The sequence below is a fragment of the Talpa occidentalis genome, unplaced genomic scaffold (genome assembly GCF_014898055.3).
Source record: "Talpa occidentalis isolate TD23 unplaced genomic scaffold, MPIMG_talOcc4v2.1 talOcc4.12, whole genome shotgun sequence".
Lineage (NCBI taxonomy): Eukaryota > Metazoa > Chordata > Mammalia > Eulipotyphla > Talpidae > Talpa > Talpa occidentalis.
Window position 1 is genome coordinate 30,167,177 of NW_023601212.1, and position 21,071 is coordinate 30,188,247.

The 21,071-nt window shown below is 43.1% G+C and overlaps 1 protein-coding gene and 1 long non-coding RNA gene across 10 annotated transcripts in view; one reads left to right on the top strand and one right to left on the bottom strand.

The window, feature by feature from the left end:
- Window positions 1–21,071, top strand: part of NTM (neurotrimin) — a 430,040-nt gene that overhangs the window by 303,306 nt on the left and 105,663 nt on the right. For all 8 annotated transcript variants that reach the window (XM_054693209.1, XM_054693210.1, XM_054693214.1 and 5 more), the window contains one exon: window positions 1,505–1,630. In XM_054693209.1, the coding sequence (XP_054549184.1) occupies window positions 1,505–1,630 (126 nt within the window). The remainder of the gene's footprint in view (window positions 1–1,504; window positions 1,631–21,071) is intronic.
- LOC119240865 (uncharacterized) lies at window positions 1,464–20,180 on the bottom strand. Of its 2 annotated transcripts, XR_008551073.1 has the most exons (5): window positions 20,075–20,180; window positions 5,106–5,221; window positions 4,618–4,781; window positions 4,035–4,173; window positions 1,464–1,922 (listed from the first exon to the last, which is right to left on the bottom strand). It is a non-coding gene; the product is annotated as an uncharacterized LOC119240865 (long non-coding RNA). The 2 variants fall into 2 exon arrangements; XR_005124218.2 differs by lacking the exon at window positions 5,106–5,221.

Below are 21,071 nucleotides of genomic sequence, written 5' to 3' on the forward strand. Positions count from 1 at the left end.
AAGAATTGGAGTTTGGGTGCACAATAAAGGACACTCTTACTTTACAAGCCAGTTAGAAGATGAAACAAGTGAATAATCATTTGAGAACCAAATACCACATTCAGTAGTGGTAAAGGTGATAGTGAACATTTAGGCTTAGAGGTGTGCAGACAATGAGCCTCTTATTCTGAACCCTAAAATGAGACAGGTGCATGCAGGCACCTGTTGGCTGTGCTACAAGGTGCCCCCATCTCTGTAGAATGCTGCCCTGTGAAACATGCTTGGGAGGAACACAACAGACTATATACTTCTTCGGGAAATCTGATTCCCAAATGAAGGACTGAAGGCAGTGCACCCAAACTTACCAATGGGATTGAAATCATCCCTCCTTTGGGAGGAGTGATTTAGGGGACAGAGAAATAAGGAGACCAAATGTGTCATGGCTAACTGATGTTCACTTAACTCCCCAGCAGGTGTGTGTTGTACTCTGGGAACAAAGATAAGAACAGGATAAGCTGAGTTGGGCAGGAGAGCAGCAAGGACTAAGGGCAGGGAAGGCTGCTCAAGGAGAATTTGACTTGGACCTTCTAGGGCAAATGAGAGTGCTTTACAGAAAGGACATAATATGTCAAGGATGATAAGGAGGTAAGTAGAGGTTGCATCACTGGAATCTTAATGAAAACAGGTTGGTGCTTGGTTCTGTACAGCCTGGTGTTCTGGGCTGAGGAGCTTGGATGTTATCAGGGAGGCAATAGGGAGCAATAGGAAGTGTTTAGCAGAAATGTAACCAGATCAGGGGCCTCCCCGGTGGCGCAGCGGTTGAGCACTGGGTTGCGAAGCTGCCCGTGGCCTCTGCGGCGCCAGTTCGATCCCCGGCTGCTCCCGGCCACCGGAAGAGGGTCCCACATGGCGTGCAGACCTCTCCTGCCGCCCGCTGCTCCCCTCAGCAGTGTACCTCGGTCCTTCTGCCTGCTCTGCTCCCTGCTCTGGCTCTGGTGAATTCTCTCACCCTCCCGCGTTTCTGACTGTACCCAGTGCATGTATAAACAAAGAAACAAACAAATAAATAAATAAATAAAAAACATGCCTCTATTAAAAAAAAAAAATACTTAAAAAAATAAAATAAATAAAAAAAAAAAAAGAAATGTAACCAGATCAGAACTGCGTTATATAAAGATGACTCTGAATGCAGTGTGGGGGATGACTTGTGGATGTGTGTCAGAGGTGGGTGGGGGTGAGAGTGGAGATAGGAAGAGGATGGAGGCTAGGAGAATAGTTTTACAGTATTGCAGTGGAATCCAGTCCCTTGAGACACCCTGACTTTTCTGTAGGAGGAAATTGAAGCTAAGTTCAAGGTAAGCTATTGCTTTCACGTTGAAGGTAATTCTTCTAATTTCTCATCATTTAATCAGTCTACATATTTCAGTGGCTGGGCTATTCTGCCAACTACCATTTTAAGACAACAAAGAAATGTTTCAGCAGGATTTTTATTTCATTTTTCCTTCTGCTTGTTTTGTCTTCACAGTGTCTCCCAAAATTGTAGAGATTTCTTCAGATATCTCCATTAATGAAGGGAACAATATCAGCCTCACCTGCATAGCAACGGGTAGACCAGAGCCCACAGTTACCTGGAGACACATTTCCCCCAAAGGTAAGAACAGCAGCTTGGTGTGTTATTTCCAGAGGAGTTTCATTTGTTGGCCATGTCTTCGTCTATGGGGTCCTACATTCATACCCTGGTAAGAGAATGCTCATGAGTTTGCAGAGTATGATGATATTCTCTACTATTTCAGAAAACTTGAGGTTCTCTCCAGCCCTGAGAAATTAATCCGAGTTGTGCCTGGGTGAAATGCTGGCAGGATGTTCTGAGCGAACATGACTTGTCATGTCTGATGACAGAATAATCGGTTTTGGTGGCATTGCTCATCTGGTTGTTTTAAGAGCTGGAAAACACAAACACAGAATGATGGATGAGAGCTTTGAGCGGCCATATTCCTAAAAGGAAAATTTCCAAGTCTGTGTTTCCCCATTTTTGCCAAATATCTGGTTGTGAATCCATTGGTTGTTTTGTGGTTTTGCTGCTGTTTTGCTCTGATGAATCCTAGATAACAAACATAACTCAGTGTGTGATTAAATTGCAAATTGACTATGTGTAAATGTCTAGATGTTTTGTAGACAAGACCAAGTGTTATTCTGAACATGGATTTTCATGGATGGAACATTAAACCTTTAGAATTTAAGGCAAGATACCATTAATCATTATGCTAGCTTTTAGGCAAATACATTATTTAACTTCTTAAATATCTATTGAGTGCTTTGCAATAGTGTAGGCACTTGTCTAAGTACTGGGGATATAGTAATAAACTAACACAGAGAAGCTTCTGCTCTCATTCTCTGAAGATAAATGACAAAAAAAGGCAATATACAATGTAACAGGTGCTGATAAGGATGAGAATGGAGCAGTATTCATTGATTCATTGGCAGAAGAACAAGAGGTTTGGTCAAGGAAGGACTTTGAAAAGATAACAGCTGAGCAGAGGTATGAATAAAGATCCTTTCTCTCATTGCTTATTTCTGATTGATGAGAAATATATTTATGTAAGTATTATAAGCATGCATGTTATGAAGTATGCGTATTACTGAGGAGTGCAAGTTTAAGGATTCTAAATGACCATATTGGTAGTCATTTGCTTGCAACTTGGAACCCTAGGAGGGTGGTCAACATACAGGAAGTTTATCCGATGTTCTTTTAGGATCAAACTATCTGGAAGAGAAGGGAAGGCAACAGGATTGGGCAGCCGAAGTTGAGTTACTCTGCAATCCAGTGGAACATCTCAGCTGAGCCTCTGGGGAATTCTGAAGCTAAAATGACCACCCCATATGTCCTCTACTGATGCTACAGGGTGGACATTTGTACCAGCATGATAGTCACTCACTGAATTTGAACTTTCCCCGAAAGGCTGTGACCTTGGACTAGGCAGCCATCCCCATATGAGACCATGCCCACGCAGGGCTGCAGCTGTGAGCTGTCCAACACAGGGACACTGTCCTCCATCTCTAAATGTGATGACACATCACACTGTACACTATTTGGACATTTGGAAAATAATCTATGTGGGACTACAAATGGCTCTGACTACCAAATTCTCTCTCTAAATCTGACAATTTGCCCTGATAGAGGTTATCAGAGTGGGCGTGAAATTTTAATGTGTCTGGCCTGAGTTCCTAGGAGCTGTCCCGTGTACCATTCCTGAAGCTACTACTGTGAGCAAAGGATCAGAGAGAGCTATTCTCATCTGCCCATCTCTCAATTTGATATGACCTTACACAGAGACTGGCTCAAAATCTAGGAGGAGGCTTCAACTGTGCATGAGCTCATTAGTGATGGAACGTGGCCCGGGGCACATCCAAAGGAGGGAGAGTCCAAATGGACAGACTTTCTAAGTCTGCAGTGCCCGACATTCATCACCATTGCTGAATGCTGTGTCCCCAATGCTATGGACACTAGGGTGGTCTGTGCCTTTAAAATCCACAGAACATTCATCTTGGTTAGAGTCACTTTGCCTCATGTCAATAGGCACCTTGCCTGTCCCTCTTACAGGTCTACTGTGGCTTCTAGTCAGGGTCTGTGCTCACTTCCTGTCCTAATCTTCAGCTTATTGTCCTTTGCAGGTGCTTCCCCCCATCCTTCTCTTCCATGTATCTCTTTATGCACTGCCTTTTATGTTTTCTCTTTTAGCTCTTTCCTCTCCCTTCTGCTCACAGCCTCCTAAATGTTTTGACTTTAATTTCATTTTTCCCACGTTTTCTCCCTCTCCTTCTGAGTCCTTTTGTCTCCCCTCCACCATTGGAGCCACCCCTCTTCTGCTCATCTTGCTGAAGTTCATATCGGTTCTTTTTAGCCCCACCTCCCCCTTTCATGGACATCACACAGGCACATTTCCCCAGGGGGCTTTACCAGAGCTTGGTCCAGATGCTTCTGTTTTACAGGGATTTTAGCTGCTATGGAAACAGAAGATGGATAAGAGGAGAGCAGCAGGACAATCAGAATCTACCTGTGGATCAGAGTGATTTAGATGAACAGTCTTTTCCAGATCCCTGGTCCAGATTAGCTCTCCCAGATTCAAACTGATGAGACATGCCAAGCTGTGACTAATCACCTTGAGACTCACTGGCGTACCGTTGTCCATGTGACTGATTATTTGGAGATCAGAGATGTCATTGGGTGGTTGCCAAATGTGAACTGAATCTGGAGACCCTTAGCAGTCAACCCATCATTATGCCCCAGGAATATTTCCAAAAGGGTGCTTTTTTATTTTTTTAATATATTGATTACATCATCCTTCATTTTTGTACAATGTATGATTTCCCCATGAAATTTCCCCCATCAATTCACCTATGCACCATCACCATCATCCCTTATGCTCTTCCCACCCCTGTCCTGATCCCTCTCCCTCTTATTTTAAATAAATTGGAACAGGTCTGTGGGTGCCTTGAAGGAAAAGGTGTGCATCTGTTAGCAAAGTTTCCAAAGGCAGAGAGCTGGAATAGGACCTTTGGTCCTATAATGTGCAGGTAGATCATGTTCCCATCATGACCATTCTTACACTCATCCCCAATAAGTTCCTGGATGGAGACCTGATTGGGGCTCTTTGGCAGCCTTGATGACTTCAATGCATCTCTCATCAGACTCATCTCTATGTTCTGTACAATGCTGAAAAATCCTAGTTTCTGCCATCATGACTCATAGGGTGCTGCTTGCAATGAACCTCTTTAGAATATGTATGTCCAGCTTTGATCATCTGTATGGAAAAGGAATAAAGAAGTATTAACCACCACTTTAGAAGTGACTCATGCATTTTGATAAACAGACACTTAGGTATGACCATCTAGTTGGAAAGGGGCAGGGGGGCTTTGCCAATAAAATGTGTACCTAGCACTTAAAATCAGATGGAGACTATGTCAGTTGTCCGTATCAGGAGAGAGAGAAAAGGCCTCCCAAGCTACCTCTTGGCACTGCCATTGATTTTGGGAAGTAGTTTCCATCTATTATTGTTAGTTTTCTATCATGAACTTATCAAGTCCCAGGAGTTCAAAAAGAAAGTGCACTCACTTTGTAAACTCACCTGCCTTTATTCTGCACACCTATTGCAAGATGTGTAGGTGTTTCTTGCCCCTGCTTGGCTCTTTGTCTTTTGGGGAGCGATAACTCACTGTTCTCACATGGCAATGCCACCTCCACCTGCATGAACATGTTATTGACCCCTCACCAAATCCTTGTAAGTACTAGCACGCTGCTCCAGGAGCCCCCATATTCACAGAGGGCCTGCAGTTTCTTTAAGGCATATTTTGGGACCTCCCTGGTGGCACAAGGGGTTAGGATGCAACCTATAAAGCTATCTGCAGCCACTGCAGCATGAGTTTGATCCCTGGCCAGGGAGCTACATACATGGCGAGCAGACCTCTCCTGGCTCGACCATTTCTCCCCTCAGCAGTGTGCTTTGGTCAATCTGCCTGTTCTGTTCCCCACCCTGTCTCTGGTGAATCCTCTCAGCCCCCACACCTCTGGCCTCTACCCCAGCTCTTGTATGCATAAATAAATACCTTTAAAAAAGACATATTTCACATTCATGACTCTTTACCTTGTCTTTTTTTTAAATCTCTTTTTTGAAAGGTTTATTTATTTATGCATACAAGAACTGGAGTACAGGCCAGGGGGACTGTGAGGGGATTCACCAGAGACAAAGTTGGGGGCAGAACAGGTGGGTTGACTGAAATACACTGTTGAGGAGAGCAGCGGGCGAGTCAGGAGAGGTCTGCTGCACCATATGGGTCACCTCTCTGGCCAGGGATCAAACTTATGCTGCAGTAGCTGCAGATTGCTTCATAGTGCTGACACTTAACCCCTGTGCCACCAGGGAAGCCCCACCTTGCCTTGTCTTTGAACCTCACCTGGGCACCCAGGAGTTCACAGTAGCACAGCCCTTAAACTCTAGTCTTTCTAGCTCTTAAAGAATGTCTTCAGTGCTCTCTATTTTTCTGCATTTTCCCAAAGTAAACAAAAATACTTCCTTTTTCAATGGATCCTGAAAGATGCTTTTCAGGACCTTACTCTTTAGAGAAAAGTATTGTCAAAACCCTATTTTTATATATCTCTGGTTTCCGTTGGATTGTAAGAGCTTTAGAGAAAAGGCTGGGATTCCTAGATTGACACATTCATGGAGCTCTGCGTGAACTCAGGTTTAGGCTTGGGCCTGATCACTGATGTGTAGATTTCACTATACATTGAAAATCAGGAATCACTGAGCATCTCAGTGGAGCTCCCCGTTAGGGCACATCTGCCTCCACCTTCCCACATCAAAGACAACACTGAAAATAAAAGGGCTTACAGAGGCTACTGAAAGAATGCCTTGTACCCAAATATTGGTTGGAGGCTCAGGAAGGTTCAGTAAGCTGTTCACAGAGATGTGTCCGGATTTCTGATGCATAAGTTCTTTGAGGCCAGGACCAGTCTCTCACTTACCTTTTAGTCTTTACCTCCCTGAACAATGCCCAACAACTAGAAAGTGTTCACAAGATATTTGTTGACTCTGTGAACACAAACTTGGAGTTGCCATACCCCACAGGGGCAGGCTTGTTCTCCCAGTTCAAAGAGTACACCCTGGTCCTTGATGATACTTCTTCCACTTTCATGCTACAATAGAGACCTGATGTGTTTCCTCTCCAAACTCTGCTGCCAAGTCTGCAGGAATCTTTCCTGGTCTTCACAGGGTAATGATGTCTTTCTTGAGGACCCCTAATGCGGGGCCTGCTGTAACGGGGCTGGACTTTTCTTTTTGTTGTTGTTGTTTTAATATTTTATTTTATATAAGTCTTACATCATTTTTCATCTTTGCACAATGAATGCATTTTCATTATGGTTATATTCCCCACACAATTGTACCGCCCCCTTATTTTGACCCTAGTCCTTCCTCTCCCCAACTTTCCCCCCACAAAAGTGTGTCTCTGGTTTATAGTTGTTTGTTGATTTTGATCTTTACTTTGTATTACTTAGTCTTTTTCCTGGTCCCTTATTTAGGTTTTCTAAATTCCTGCTATGAGTGAGACCATCCGGTATTTTCTTTTTCTTTCTGACTTATTTCGCTGAGCATGATCCCTTCTAGCTCCATCCATGTTGCTGCAAACTACATGTGTTTATCTTTTTTGATTGCTGAGTAATATTCCATTGTGTATATGTACCACATCTTCTTGATCCACTCATCTTGAAGGAGAGACACCCTTTCTAGTTTCTTTTTTGCAAATGTTGAGAAGGCTCACATATAACTTTGAAGGTGGGTCTTCGGTCAACTCCCTTCTCCCCACTTCATTGCCAACCGAAGTCCCGGTCCAGACGTACATGTGTGTTTCCCCAGCATGCTCTGCACAACACTTGCTGGGGCACCTGATTCTTCTAGTCCCTGCCTGTTTCCAACCTACCCAAGCCTACACCCCGCAGTTACCTATAGCAGTCCTGAATGTTGCCAGGAGAGTGAGCCCAACTGTAGATGAACATTTTCTCTTCCTCATGGGTTATGGAATAAAATTACGAAGAAAGAAATCATTGCAAAAAAGTATTATTTTAACTACTGCCCTCCCTCCAACCATATAAATCAAGTTACAAGAGCACTTGATTGATTGGTTTTTCCCAGGGCCACAGAAGACTCTGGGGGTGAGCATTGGAGCAGGGCCATGTATCAAGTGGGTTCCAGTCCAAGCCGTTGCTCTGGGGTCTTCTCTTCCCTCTTCTGCATGCCCTCCACATTCTCGCCTGCAGGACTGCACAACCTCTTCTGGCTGCCAAGTTTGTGAGTGAGGAGGCCCATTGGGCAGTTTGTTGCCTTGGCTGTTGTTTCTCAGTGTTCCAAGAAGCTTCAGTTGGTGAGAACAAAGTGACCCTTGGGTGGAAGCTCTTCTCCTGCAAAGCCCTGGGCTCTCCCCTCCTCTGCTGCCCTCCCAATGCCACATGCCCACCTATTTTCCCATTTGTCAGCACTGACAGACCTTCCTCCCCAGCCAGGCAGGACACTGAAGCACTAATTGGCACTGGAGGTATCACAGCTTGAGTTCAACCAGAGCTGGCAGGCGCCATGACTCCGGTGACAGCTCTGTGAGAAGGTGTCAGCAGCAGAGCCCTGGCACGCCGTCCGCTGACTGCAGCACCCTGGCACTAATGAGCAGCCTGTCAGCACCAGCATTGGGGTCCCCATGTGGCACCAAGATCATTAGGATGGCAGATGAGAAAATCTTCTCCAGCAAAGAGGAGGTGGGGATGGGCAGGGAGAGGACAAAATGGGACTAAAGGCATCACCTCATCTACAGATGGCAACTACCCAGCAGGAGAGGACCCCAGAAAAAAGGAAAGAAAAATATATTTATAAAAGCTCTCTATGTATGCCAACACTGGTCAACTCTTAGAATCTCATTTTGGTTGGGTTTCCCTGTAATTAATCAACAGAGGCTATAAATCTTTTCCACCAAGGGGAAACTCAATGACTAAATTAACTATCTAGTCATGGCCACCTGGCTTCTGTGCTATAAAACCAGACATAACACAGGTTCCGAGGAAACAGGGACCAGAGGGAGAAGGGAACGCTTGGACTCTGTGTCTTTTTCCTAATTTTGGAGGAGTGGCTGGGCTGCCTGCCCCTGCCTGTCTTCCTCTGTAGCGTTAGAAGCCAGGAAAGGCAGTTAAGAACAGGAGACTTCCCTTTATTACTTCGTCTCAGGGGTGACCCTGGGAAATTGCCAGTGTGTCTGCTCCTGGAACCTGTTTCCTGAAGGTAAGCTTCTTGTTCTTCTGTTTCAGGCTTCAGACTGGGCAGTTCTGAGCTGTATGGAGTGTCTGGTCTTTCTCTGAGGCTCTAACTCCTCATAATGACTCCATTTCCATAAGTGGCGGCAGCTTGATAGAAGATGGAAATGGATCTGAAAGAGATGGTCTTTGAAAGCAGTTCCAACTGGACTTAAATTCTTTCCCCTACCCACTGACTGATAGCACTGAGTGCTAAACCTCTCTGGGATGTGCTTCTTTATTAATTTTGTTTCTGCTGTCTGGCATGGCCTCTAAAAGATTCTGTGATCTGGGCCCAGACTCGGATTGCCCCCCATAATGAAGTCATACTATAAAATTGACTTTCACAACATACTTGGTGTCCTCACCTCTGTACTCACTGTCTCTTCTTCCCTAGAGCATTGCCCTGCATATTTTGGGTGGTGGGTGGTGGGTGGTGTTCTGCTCTTGCTTTAAAGCTACGCTCAAATGCTACCCATAGAAAGGTTCTGATGAACTTCTTTGGATAAAGGGGCTGGTCCTTTCTTTGAGATCCGAAAGCACTTTGTAAACCTTTCCAAGGATGGTAATTCTTACCCCTACAGGCTTGTGAAGTCCCCCCATTGTCCAAGGGGCTAGGAAAGTCAGGAACAGCTTTTATATGGTTCTATTGTATCCACAGTGTCTGCCACAGCACCAGTACAGATGTCTGCAGGCATCTGAAGGTGATTGTTGATTGCAAAATTATCCAATCGTGTAGATACAGTATTTTTCTTTTCTTTTAAAATTAAGTCCTTCTAATGTATCATTTAAAACAAAATCAATTTTAGTGAGTAAAGGGTAAAATATAGCAGCTTCATCTCTTCCCATCATTCTCAACTGTTGTTCATCTCATATTTCCCAAATCAATCAAAAGAATTTATAAGAAAAGGCTCTTCTCTCTCATGTGCCCCCAGGACCAAGCCTTAGACTCTTCATCTGTAAGACAGAGATAATAATGCTTTCCCATCACGGATGTGGTGAGATTTAAATGTGCTCACCCACGCAAAACCCTTGTCCCCATAAGACACATAGTAGGTTTCCAAGAACGTTAGTTGTCAACCCCTTCATCCTCACTCCCACCATGAGACAAGAACAAAAGGGGAGGGAATTATAATTATTTTCTCTAAAAAGGCTGAAACCTTACGAAAGCTCAAACTCAGTGGATTGCCGTAATAGATATTCAAAGGTGCTTAATCAGCACCTCCCTTATGCCCACCGTTTTCTAATTAACATAGGTGCTTGATTAAAATTCCCGGAGTACCCCAAGTAGCTATCCCAGGAGAGCCAAGTAATTGCTATTGCAAAAGATATTACAGTGGTCATTGATGGTGGGGAAAAAAAAAATAATTGCATCATAATGGAAAGTGGCAGATCTCCTGTCCAGAGTAGCAGCAGAGCATACGGTATGAGGGCCAACCAGGCAAAGAAAGCAATTTATTATGATAAAGATAAACTAGGGGTACAACCTCCAGTAGGGGACAAAGTGATCCAGAAATTTGTAAAGCAAATGGTTTAAACACAGATGTGCAGACCAAGGCAGGAAAAAAAGAAAGCAAAGGGAGACATTTAGAGATCGCTCTTAAACTTCGTAATTACAGTGACACAGATACAGTTAGAGTAAAATTTGCCAATGTCAATAAGGGCTTTTGTAAGTTTAATATTTATGATCTGGTTTAAAGTAATATTATAGCTGTGCAACTTCCTACTTCAAAGAGAAGAAAACACATAAAAAGAGTAGTGAGAAAATTAATGAGTTCTATGTGCCTGAATTGAGAACACAGGAAATCGAGTCTCAGTCTAGAAACCAGGGCCAGGAGTGCATACCACAGGCTCTGTTTGTGGTTTTTACCCAATTATTTGAAAACCCTTGAAAAATGTAGACTCGGAACAAGCAGACGTCTGTTGAATCCAGAGATTGCTAACAGCATCCTCCCCCACGGTCTCCTGGGTCTTGGGCTATTTATACTGGTACTTGGTGACCGTAACCATGCAAAACTGTTTTGATAGAACAAAAAAGCAAACATAAAAGCAAGGAGATTGTATCATTTCCTCACAGATGCTAACTACCCCTGGCTCAATAAGACAAAAAGGTGCATTAAGATGGCAGCCTAGTGAGGCCAGGTTGGCCCTCCCTGAGGTGCCCCTCAACTGGCAGCTCCACTGGGGGTATGAGAAAGGCTTATGTGGAGCTTCCACACCCACCACCACCCCAGGAAACTCCCCACCACCACACCCCTCTAGACCAGCCGAAGACTCTAGACTCACATGCCCAGGAGCCACCCAAATCTGCCCTGCAGGCTTGGAGGAATTTTCCATTCAAAATACCATTGTCTGGCCTCCCTGGTGGTGCAAGTTGTTGAGCACAGCACTATGAAGCAATCCGCAGCCTCTGCAGCACGAGTTTGATTCCCTGCCGGCCAGCAAAAGCTCACATGGCCCAGCAGACCTCTCCTGCCTCACCCGCTGCTCCACTCTGCAGTGTGCTTCAGTCAATCTGCCTGTTCTGTTCCCCACCCTGTCTCTGGTGAATCCTCTCACCCCCCACATCTCTGGCCTGTACCCCCACTCTTATATGCATAAATAAATAAATCTTTAAAAAAATGCCCTTGTCACTAGGACTTCAGTGGCACCTACTTTTGGATCCTGAAAAGATCAGTCCCAACTTGTGATGTTTTCCTATCAAGTCTAAATTACAATGAGAGTCTCTAGCATCCAATAACAATCACTAACAGCTTGTAGTTGTTTAAAAATGTGGTAGACAATCTTCTAAACATTTACACACAGTTAGTAGTATGTGTTCTTCCCAACGCCAGTGTGAGACAGTCTTGATTCCCTGTGTTACCAACAAGAGATCTCAGGCCAAGGTCACACAGTTCCAAGAGCAAGCTTAATCCAGTCCCAGCAGGGTCGCCAAAATGCAGGTGCTTGGCGCTGTGCTGTCTAGAGCTGACCGCAAAAGGTGGTCCCTGTTTTATACCCCAGATATAGAACAGGACCCAGAGACCTTTTAACAAATCTCCAGGTTATTGTAAAGCACATGCAAGTTTGAGAATTCCTGCTGTGTGCCATTTGCTATGTGTTGGCCATTCTGCTTTCTACATATTATATTGCTTAAATTTCACAATCCTCCAGTAAGTAGGCATTATTTTCTCTTTAACAATAAAGAATGAAGACTTGAGGGGCTGATTTGCCCTCAGATATTAAATAACTAAGGTAAGATTCAAATCCAAGTCTTTAAGGTAAAATTCAAATCTAAGTCTTTTTAACTACAATATCCATGTTCTTAATGCATGTTAATTCCCTACTCGATTTCTGACCTATTGTTTGTTGCAGATCACGGGGGCTCATCTATTCTTTGGGTTCAAAGTTCCTGTCAGTCCAGCATCTAAAGTCCTTGCATGGTCCCCCTTTTCACAGCAGTCTTGCAAATTCTTCCACACTCCTGACCAGACACTGGACTCCGGGTTGAACACTGTGCTCAGCCTTGGCTTTGCCTTCTCTGAGTCCTACTGTGGATCTTTGCATGAATACCTCCAGGCAAAGGATATGGCCCCGGCTCAGAGCATTGGCCTCTCCTCAGTTCTCCAGCCAGTTATTTTGCGCACGCTGAGTTGGCTATTATGACTTTCTGCTCTCCCTGTCCTCTCCTTGACCTGAGCCCATAGTTCATGGCAGTGACACAGCTGTTCTCAGGCTTGATTTATTTTTTCCTCATGTTAAATACTATCATTCCCTCACACAATGGTACATCTTCTGCTTTGATTGTTATTATTAGGTCATTTTACACTTTAACAGCTTTAGATATGAAAAGAAATTGCTGGATTCTAGGGTATGTTTTTCATTATCTGACTCCTTTCAGTTTCCCTATGTGGTCTGGTGGTATTTGCCATACTTCATCTTCCTACTGGCATAAAATGCTTTTGCTACTGGAGACAAGGCAGTTGGAAGAAATGAGCGGAATACCAATTCAGGTCCTGAAAGATCACGGCTCCAGCCTCTTTCTTGTCTAGGTTGCCCAGGTTTTTCATCTCTCCTGCACCATCAGCCTCTTCCTTGCCTCAGAATTGGAGTCCAGAACAGCTGCTTTCTCTTCTCTGTGAGGATTGTCTTCACCTCTTCCACAGTGCTGATTCCTCTCTGCTGACCCTCTTCCTCATGCTCCGCAAAGCAAATCCCTCTTTTCTCTTCTCACAGAGAGTTAAACGGAATGCCTTTGGATTCTTTCCTCCATAATTGATTCAGGACCCCTCCTGTTTAACTTATCTGCAGCCCTGGAGGCCTGTGTTCCTTCTCTAATTCCTTGCACCACTGCTTTGCCCTTTATGGAATGGTTCACTGGGGTCACTGTAGCTGGAGATATTTGGCTCATCATCTTCATGATAGAGAAAGACAAATGACTTTCTCCCCCCATTGATTTATTTATTACATCACAACATTGCAGAAAAGGATTTAAGCAGAGAAGGTGACTTGGCTTTTACCTCCAAAACTCCTTTGTAAAACAATTTTGGCTGTTGGTGCATCAATTATTTTATTTATTCAGTACTTGCTATTGATCACCTACTGTGTGCTGGGCAACTGTTGTAGGCATTGGATATACATGCATGGACACAGGAGACAAAATCCTTGGCCCCATATATTTATAGAGTGGAAGGAAAGAAAAATAAAGCCATGCATAAATAAGTCTTATAATACAGTATATGGTAATTGGTATAGAAAATTAAGCCGGTTAAGAGGCAAAAAGATCATCAGGTATGTGTTTGGTGGTTATAATTTTAAGTAGAGTATATAAAGATGTGTTAATTAAGAAGACAGTCCATAAAAATTAAGGGAAGGGATATTTGGATAATTCTAGAAACAAACATTCCTGGCAGGGCTAACAGTGAATCATGTGGCATGTTCAAGGACTAGCAGGGAAAACTTGTGTTTATAGAAAATTTATTTAAACAACTTCCTTCTTCCTCATAGACTGCAGGCCTCATGGGGGCAGGGAGCATGTTTTCTCTTATTTACCAACTACTGTGTATACCAGTGCTTAACACAGTGCCTGCCATAGTAGAGATATTCAATAAATATGTGTTAATGAAAAAGTGGATAAAGTAAACGTGAAGTGATAGTCTAAGTAGTTGAGCAAACATGATGGAAAGTTAAATGGTTCAAATCAGAAATGTGCTTCCATAACCAATGACTTCAAGCTCTGGAAATGACATGCTCAAGCCAGCAGCAGTGGTAATGAGTGGCTGAGAGAGACAAGGGACCCAGGTAGCTGGCAGTGCAGGCATTGCAGATGTTTGACAAGTCATCAAAGGAAACTTTGATGTCACCTCAGGTATTCCTGACAACAGGGCTCTGATCCAGGTGTGAACACCTTCATAAGTTGTGAGTGGTTCAGAACACCAGTTGTTGCAACAGGCAGAGGAAGGGCTAAAGCGACATTACCAGAGGACAATAACATGAAAGCATCAGGGGTTTCCAATAAAATGAAGGAAGAACAATAATCTTCATGTGATTCTGAGAAGTGAGGAGGACAATCACCCCAGCCTTGGACACTGAAACAAATAATTCAGCGATTTCTTAAGAGAGGAACAGAGGGAGTGCCACCCACAGGAAATTACTGGGTGTCATTTTTTTTTTAAGATTTTATTTATTTATTTATTTGTTTATTTGTTTGTTTATTTATTTATTTATACAAGCACTAGGTACAGTCAGAAGTGCGGGAAGGTGAGAGAATTCACCAGAGCCAGATTGGGGAACAGAACAGGCAGATTGATCGAAATACACTGCTGAGGGGAGCAGCGGGCGCGGCAGGAGAGGTCTGAGCACCATGTGGCACCCTCCCCTGCAGCCGGGGATCAAATCGGTGCTGTGGAGGCTGCAGACAGCCTTGCAGCCCAGTGCTCCACCACTGCGCCACTGGGGAGGCCAACTGTGTGTCATTTAATAAAGGCCTTTTAGGAGATGCTGAGCCTAGAGGCTGAGGGTCTAGGGGAGCTTTTTGCTTAGGTAGTAAGAGCTCCAGAAAGCATGGTGGTTGGGCTTGCAGGAAGGGAGAATTGAGAGGAATGAAAGGACTGCAGAGTATTGATGATGGGGGGTAGAGTGGTGACTCCTAACTTTGACTTTTGAGCAGTGAGATGTGATGCATGCTGGATTCAGTCCAAGAGTCCCCAGTGGAAGACAGTGACACCACACCTCATTGAGTTTTGCTGCAGCCAGTGTCCATGGTAAAGGATAAAAATCTCTTCCTGAGCTTGAAGGTGGGGAGGTGGCAGTGGGTAGCAGAGACTGATCTTTATGAAGCCATTGCAAGGTCAAGGTCAGAGATCGTGATCAGTATTGCAGAATAAAGTAGTTTAAGGATGTTTAGACATAACTAGAGCTATGAAGGAGATCAAATTTCCAGAATTGAGTGATAATTTGTACGGGGGAATAGTGTGAAGGTGGCGAATAAAATGAGTAGGACCCCTAGATTTCTGGTTGGCCTATTGTATTTCCTGTTTGCGGTGGGGTGAGGGTGTGGCTAGATATTATTCACTTGACATCTCTCTCCTGTGGCAATAGGTAGGATTTTAGGAACTAGTTGCTGTTGATTTATTTCTGTTTATTGATCCACGTGGGTTAGCTCCCTTTTCTCCAAAAATGATCATAACAACCCAGACTTATTTATTTTTTTTTTTAGAAAATCAGGATTTATTAGATTGGACAGAAATGATAGAGTACAGCAGAGATATGATAAATAGACAGAATGAATCATCTTTTATTCAACAGCTATTTCTTGAGTACCTAAAACACAACAGTGCATATAGAGTGCTTCATATTGTGCCGTGAATACAGCCTTCAAAGTCTTTGCCCCATGGGGCTGTAGTGTGGGAATATAGGCAATATTCAATAAATAAATATGCAATCTAATGTCAGGGAGAGATAGTGCAATGGAGGAAAATAAACAGAGTTGGGGTAAAGAATGATTGGTGAGGCTTCTTTAGAGAGTTGATCGAAAGCCTGAGCAAATCCTGGGAGACCTGAGTGAAGTGACACAGTAAGTGCACATGTCAAGAGAGGGTGCTCTAGGCAGAGGCACTTACGAGCACCAAGGCCATGAGTCAGGACATGTGTGGGCCATATGAGGAACAGCACTAATGTTGATGCAGAGAGGAATGATGTAAGATGTTGTAAAAAGAGCCAGAGACAGATCATGCTGTGCCTGCAAGGCATGTTAAAAACTGGAATTTTACTAATAAAAAACACTAGCATGCTTTAAATAGGAGAGTGAAATGACTTCATAAATGTTTTCCAAAGAGTTATTTTAACTATTTGAAGATAAAGACAGGGACCGAGGATAGTGTGAGGGTCACCACTGGGATGCCAGTGATGATCCCGCTGTTTTCGCCAATTGAGAAATAATGATGACGTGGAGTATAGTGGTAGGGTGAATGATAGTGAGACCGTTTAATCTGGAATATATTTAAAAGCAAAGATGACAAAGTTGCTGATTTATTGTATGGTGTTTGTAGGAAAGAGTTAGGAATCAAGGGTGATGCTGCAAGGTGTGACCTGTGCCCACTTGCCACTAGTGATGTCATGTCTGCTATCAAGAGCTCCAAGAGCAGTGGGCTTCCACATAGAATAAAGGAGCTCAGACCTTCGATGTATAAGTGGAAATGTTGAGTAGATAGCTGGCTATGCAAGGCACTTAGAAAATAAATGTAGGCCTATTACCACCTTAGATATTATCTATTTAAAATAGATAGCAGTGTTCTATGAACCAGGCGTCTGGGCATTTCCATATTTAGCTGTCAAGACGAAATGGTTTAGCACAGGTGATTGTGAGGAAGTGGCCAGAGAACTTGGAGGGGAATTTTGAAAGCCAAGTGCAAAAAGACTACTTCATAAAAGGAGGGAGGAGCTAATAGCACAAGCCTTGCTTAGAAGTCAAGCAAGATGAGGGCTGTAGAGCGGCAAGATGTACTTGCAGATGTTGGTGAGAATAGTTCTGGTGAAAGATAGTAGATAAAAGATTCATTGGAAAGGGAGAAAGTGGATGGAAGTAATGGAAGGAGGAATATACTGTTTTTGAGAAGTTTTGCTATAAAGTGTAACAATATGGTATTAGCCATTAGCGGGGGTGTGAGGTCTTTTCCTGGAGTCCAATCTGTGCCCAGACTTCCTTGCCTATTACTGCTGTGTCATTACTTGTCTTAGGGTTCTCAGGTGTTTCTCTTCCTCAAAGGAAATAAAAGGAATTCATCAAGATTGGTCTCTACTTTTGAGCAATCTATAAAATTTGCTTGTCAGCCAAGTGAGCCCAAATTTATTTATGTGACTTTTGAGTGCTCTGGAAATCAGAAGCCAAATTTGCCATGCTACGAAAGCAACTGACTGTCTCTACCACAGGAATATCATCCAGAGGTAAGACTGCTGCCAAGTCTGGTAAGGAGGCCACTGGGCCTTGACAGTAAAGCACTTATGGAAAACACAGCTTTGCCTATGAAACTGCTTGTGAATGGCTGTAGAGGAAGTAGTATGGTCATTTCATCTTCCATCCCATCCCTAAGGGTGAGGACAGATGGTCTCAAAGTCCTTGATATTTGAGGGCCTCCCTTGTGGTACAAAGGGTTAAGTCTCAGCACTAAGCTATCAACAGACACTGCTGCACAATTTCAATCCCCTGCCAGGGAGTGGCATTCCACATAGCACAGTAGACCTCTCCTGCTTCGCCCCCTGCCTCCCTCAGCAGTGTATTTCAGTAGATCTGCCTGTTCTGCTCCCCACTCTGTCTCTGGTGAATCCTCTCCCCACGCCCCTACCACCCGCACCTCTGGGCAACATCCCAGCTCTTGTATGCAAAAATAAATAAATTAAATTTAAAAAAGTCCTTGATATTTGACCCTCCATGACCAGATAATTTAAGTTAAGCAGGAATATCTCAATTCATTTTTCCCTCAAGACAAAACCAGGAAACAAAATTAGTCTTGAACACCACCTCTTCTGGCCACAGATGATCATCCAAGTGAAGTCTTTCTATGCTCAGAAGAAGCTCTAAGGGCATGGAAAGGGGGTAGTTGTCTGGGGCATATACTTGAACTGGGTGTAGAACTATTTCCTGGAAATTCAGCAAACACTCCTGTCTCAGTATTCCACACTCGAGGTGTCAGTCAGAATAGAGGAAGCAAACAAATCTCTGTGTTTAGTCTAGACTATTATTAAAGACAGGGAGAACTCGCCAGCCTGGAAGAAAATATCTGCTGTGAGTGCTGTGACATCTCTACCTAGTCCTGGCTTGCAGATGAGTTCCTAACTATCCATCCCAAAATGTTTCTCCTCACAATTGTAACAAAGCCATTCTCCTTGGTGCCATTACCCCAGAGATACTCCCTTTCTTTGAGAGGGATTCATTGGCCCATCGTGTAAGATGGAAGGACTGGGGAGGGTTTGGTTCCATCCCTCTCTGCCAGAACCCATAGCTCTTGCGAATTCTGGATCACTTAGTGAGTACAATCACAACAATTTTTCAACTTCATTTTGCTTTCTTTAGCTTTGTTGCCAAGCATCCACACTGATTAGTCCTTGCTCTCCTACTCCGCTCTTGAGGGGTCACATTCCTCTGTGTGTTGATGTTTTCTCTCTTTATCACAGCACTTACCTAGGTCTCTTGATTTTGGTCATTCAGGTGTTGTCATGGCAATGACATCCTCCGTAGAGTGGTGCTGCTCATGTTGTCATGGTTATAAGGACCTCTTGATGAGAGCACTACTTCATTGTCATCATGTGGATAGCTAAAAGGAACCCTAGGATCTCTTGCAAGCCTGAATTCTTAGCCTGGGAGGTAGAGGTTCTGTGCCTGACAATGTAAGTGGCAGTAATTAGAGAAATACCAGCAGTTTGAAAAGGTTTGATTCTATCCATAAAAGACCCAAAGGGGGACCAGGATCTTCATCATCATCATCATCATGCCCCTCTCCTCCTCACTTCTTTGTCATCATCATCAGAGTAGCTAATATTTTTACTCTAGGTTGGCACTATTATACGTATTTTACATTTATGAACTCTTAATATTTCCGACAACCTTGAAACATAGGTGATATTATGTACTGTTGTAGAAAAGGACTGAAACACCAAGAGCTCACTTAGGTAACTTGCTCAGACACATTTTAGTATTCAGGTAGTGGTGTTAACCAGGCAATATGGTTTCAGGGGCTCCATTCTGAACCCAGAGCTCCCCTGCTTACTTTTTTCCTCTTTTATTATTAAAAGCAAAATTCAAGATGAATGAGTCCAGCTTCTAAAGAAGTTGCTAACACACGTCATCTTTTTTTGCGAAATTCATAGTTCACTTTTAAGTTTTAAAATATTTTCCTACAATTCTCTAAAAGACCTACGAAGTTAGGATTGTTATTAACCTGATTTTACAGGTAAGAAAGTTTGGAGCATCCCAAACTGCTAAACTGTGTGTCAGAATAGGCCTAAATACACAATGTTCTCTTGATTCTAGTGTTTTGTTACGCCCTATTGCATCATCATCTATTTTACAGTCCAAACTCCAGCTCATGGCCAGACATGAAAGATAAATTGTTGCCAGCAGCCAATACTACTGGTGATAAAAAGAATGAGTGCAGATCTTGGCACGTCAATCAAGTAGCCATCTGTCCACTTCTGTTCTCCTTATTCTGTGGCTAATAACCCCACTATTACAGTAGCAACTTCCATCTATCACAGTCTAGGCAGGAGAGATGCAGCCCTCATTCTATTCCAGTGCCTGTGATTGAGTCCACACTACCTTGACCAAGTCATTTAACCTGTTGAAAAGGATCCCAGCAAAGGTTTGCTACTGCTCCAATGCAGTCCTGGTTTTTAGAAAATGACAATCGTACACAAATAAGTTACTTAGAAACTGAAGTACATCTCTTAAGGCTAAAGAAGCTCAGACCTGAAAATTAAAAGACCATCCACTCAAACACAAAGGGATTGGAGGGAAGTGTGCTGAGCCAGGAAAGAAAATAAGGGTGATAAAAACAATAGTAGCAAAATCTTATTATGTTTTCTTATTATGTGCTTGCACTTTCCCTGTAACAACTCACTTCATCTTTGGAAACAACTTATGAGTTTAGATACTGTTACTGTATTTAACAAATGAAGGAACTGAGTTATTTAACAGAAATGAGTTATTTAACAGTTATTTAACATTTCTGTTAAATAACTTGCCAAAGGCCAAGTAGCTAGTAACAGGAAGAACTGGGAATTGAACCTCACCTTTGGGGTCTGTGTGCAGCTACTGACATGCTGTCTTCATGGGCTTTGACTGAGCTCCAGCAACTGGACTTGCACTTAACCAGAGTTCTGGGCATGCCATTTTTTAAGCAGTAGCCCCTTAACTACATTGCTTAGTTACCTCATTGTTAAGTAAGAGTCATAATAAGACACATGTTCCTGACTATTGTAAAGGTTACATAACTATTGTAAAGGTTACATGAGATGGCACATATAACTTCATACCCTGTATCTGTACAAAATAAATGCCAATAAATGTTCATCGTGGAGTGGTAGCATCAAAGATGGTACAGCGAATCCTGGCATGCATCATTTTCATGTTCTTGACAATAGCGTCTTCCATTGTTTTTAAAGATGAATGGATTGTGTGAGTGTACTGGGTTGTAGGTGCCCAACTTCAATGCATTTTCTCAAGAATCCCATTTCACCTGGTACAGAGTTTGGTCTATGCTATTTTTAAATGACGTCCTGGTATAAGAGTTAACATTTCTTTTCGACAGCCTTTCTGAGAGCCTCATTTTCCCATTAAGTGAAACCACCAGCCTCTTCTAAGATTCCCAGTAAACCTCAGGGGCTCCTAATGAGTGTCCTTTGAATGGAGATAGTGAGTACCTGACTACTAATTGGTTCCTCACCATCCTTTATTTCAGCTAAAGAAAATAAGTTCACACTTAGAAGTATCTGATCTAGGTAAAAACACAAGTTTAATTAAAATAGCAGAAAGTGACTGAAATTTTACAAAAAGTAACTCTTTGTGCTGGATTCTCATAAACAAAACACAAATAGGAAATTATTATTCTGTTCTATAAAGACACTGATCTGGCGTGCAACAGTCCAGTCTCGAACCCGGTGTGTTCTTGTCACATCTGTGGTAAGCAATATTCTAGGCACATTAAATTAAGTTCATGTGGCTCCAAGCTGGGATACAGTCTGTGGGATTCTGAGACCCCCATCATCCCCACATCCAAAAATAATGAGG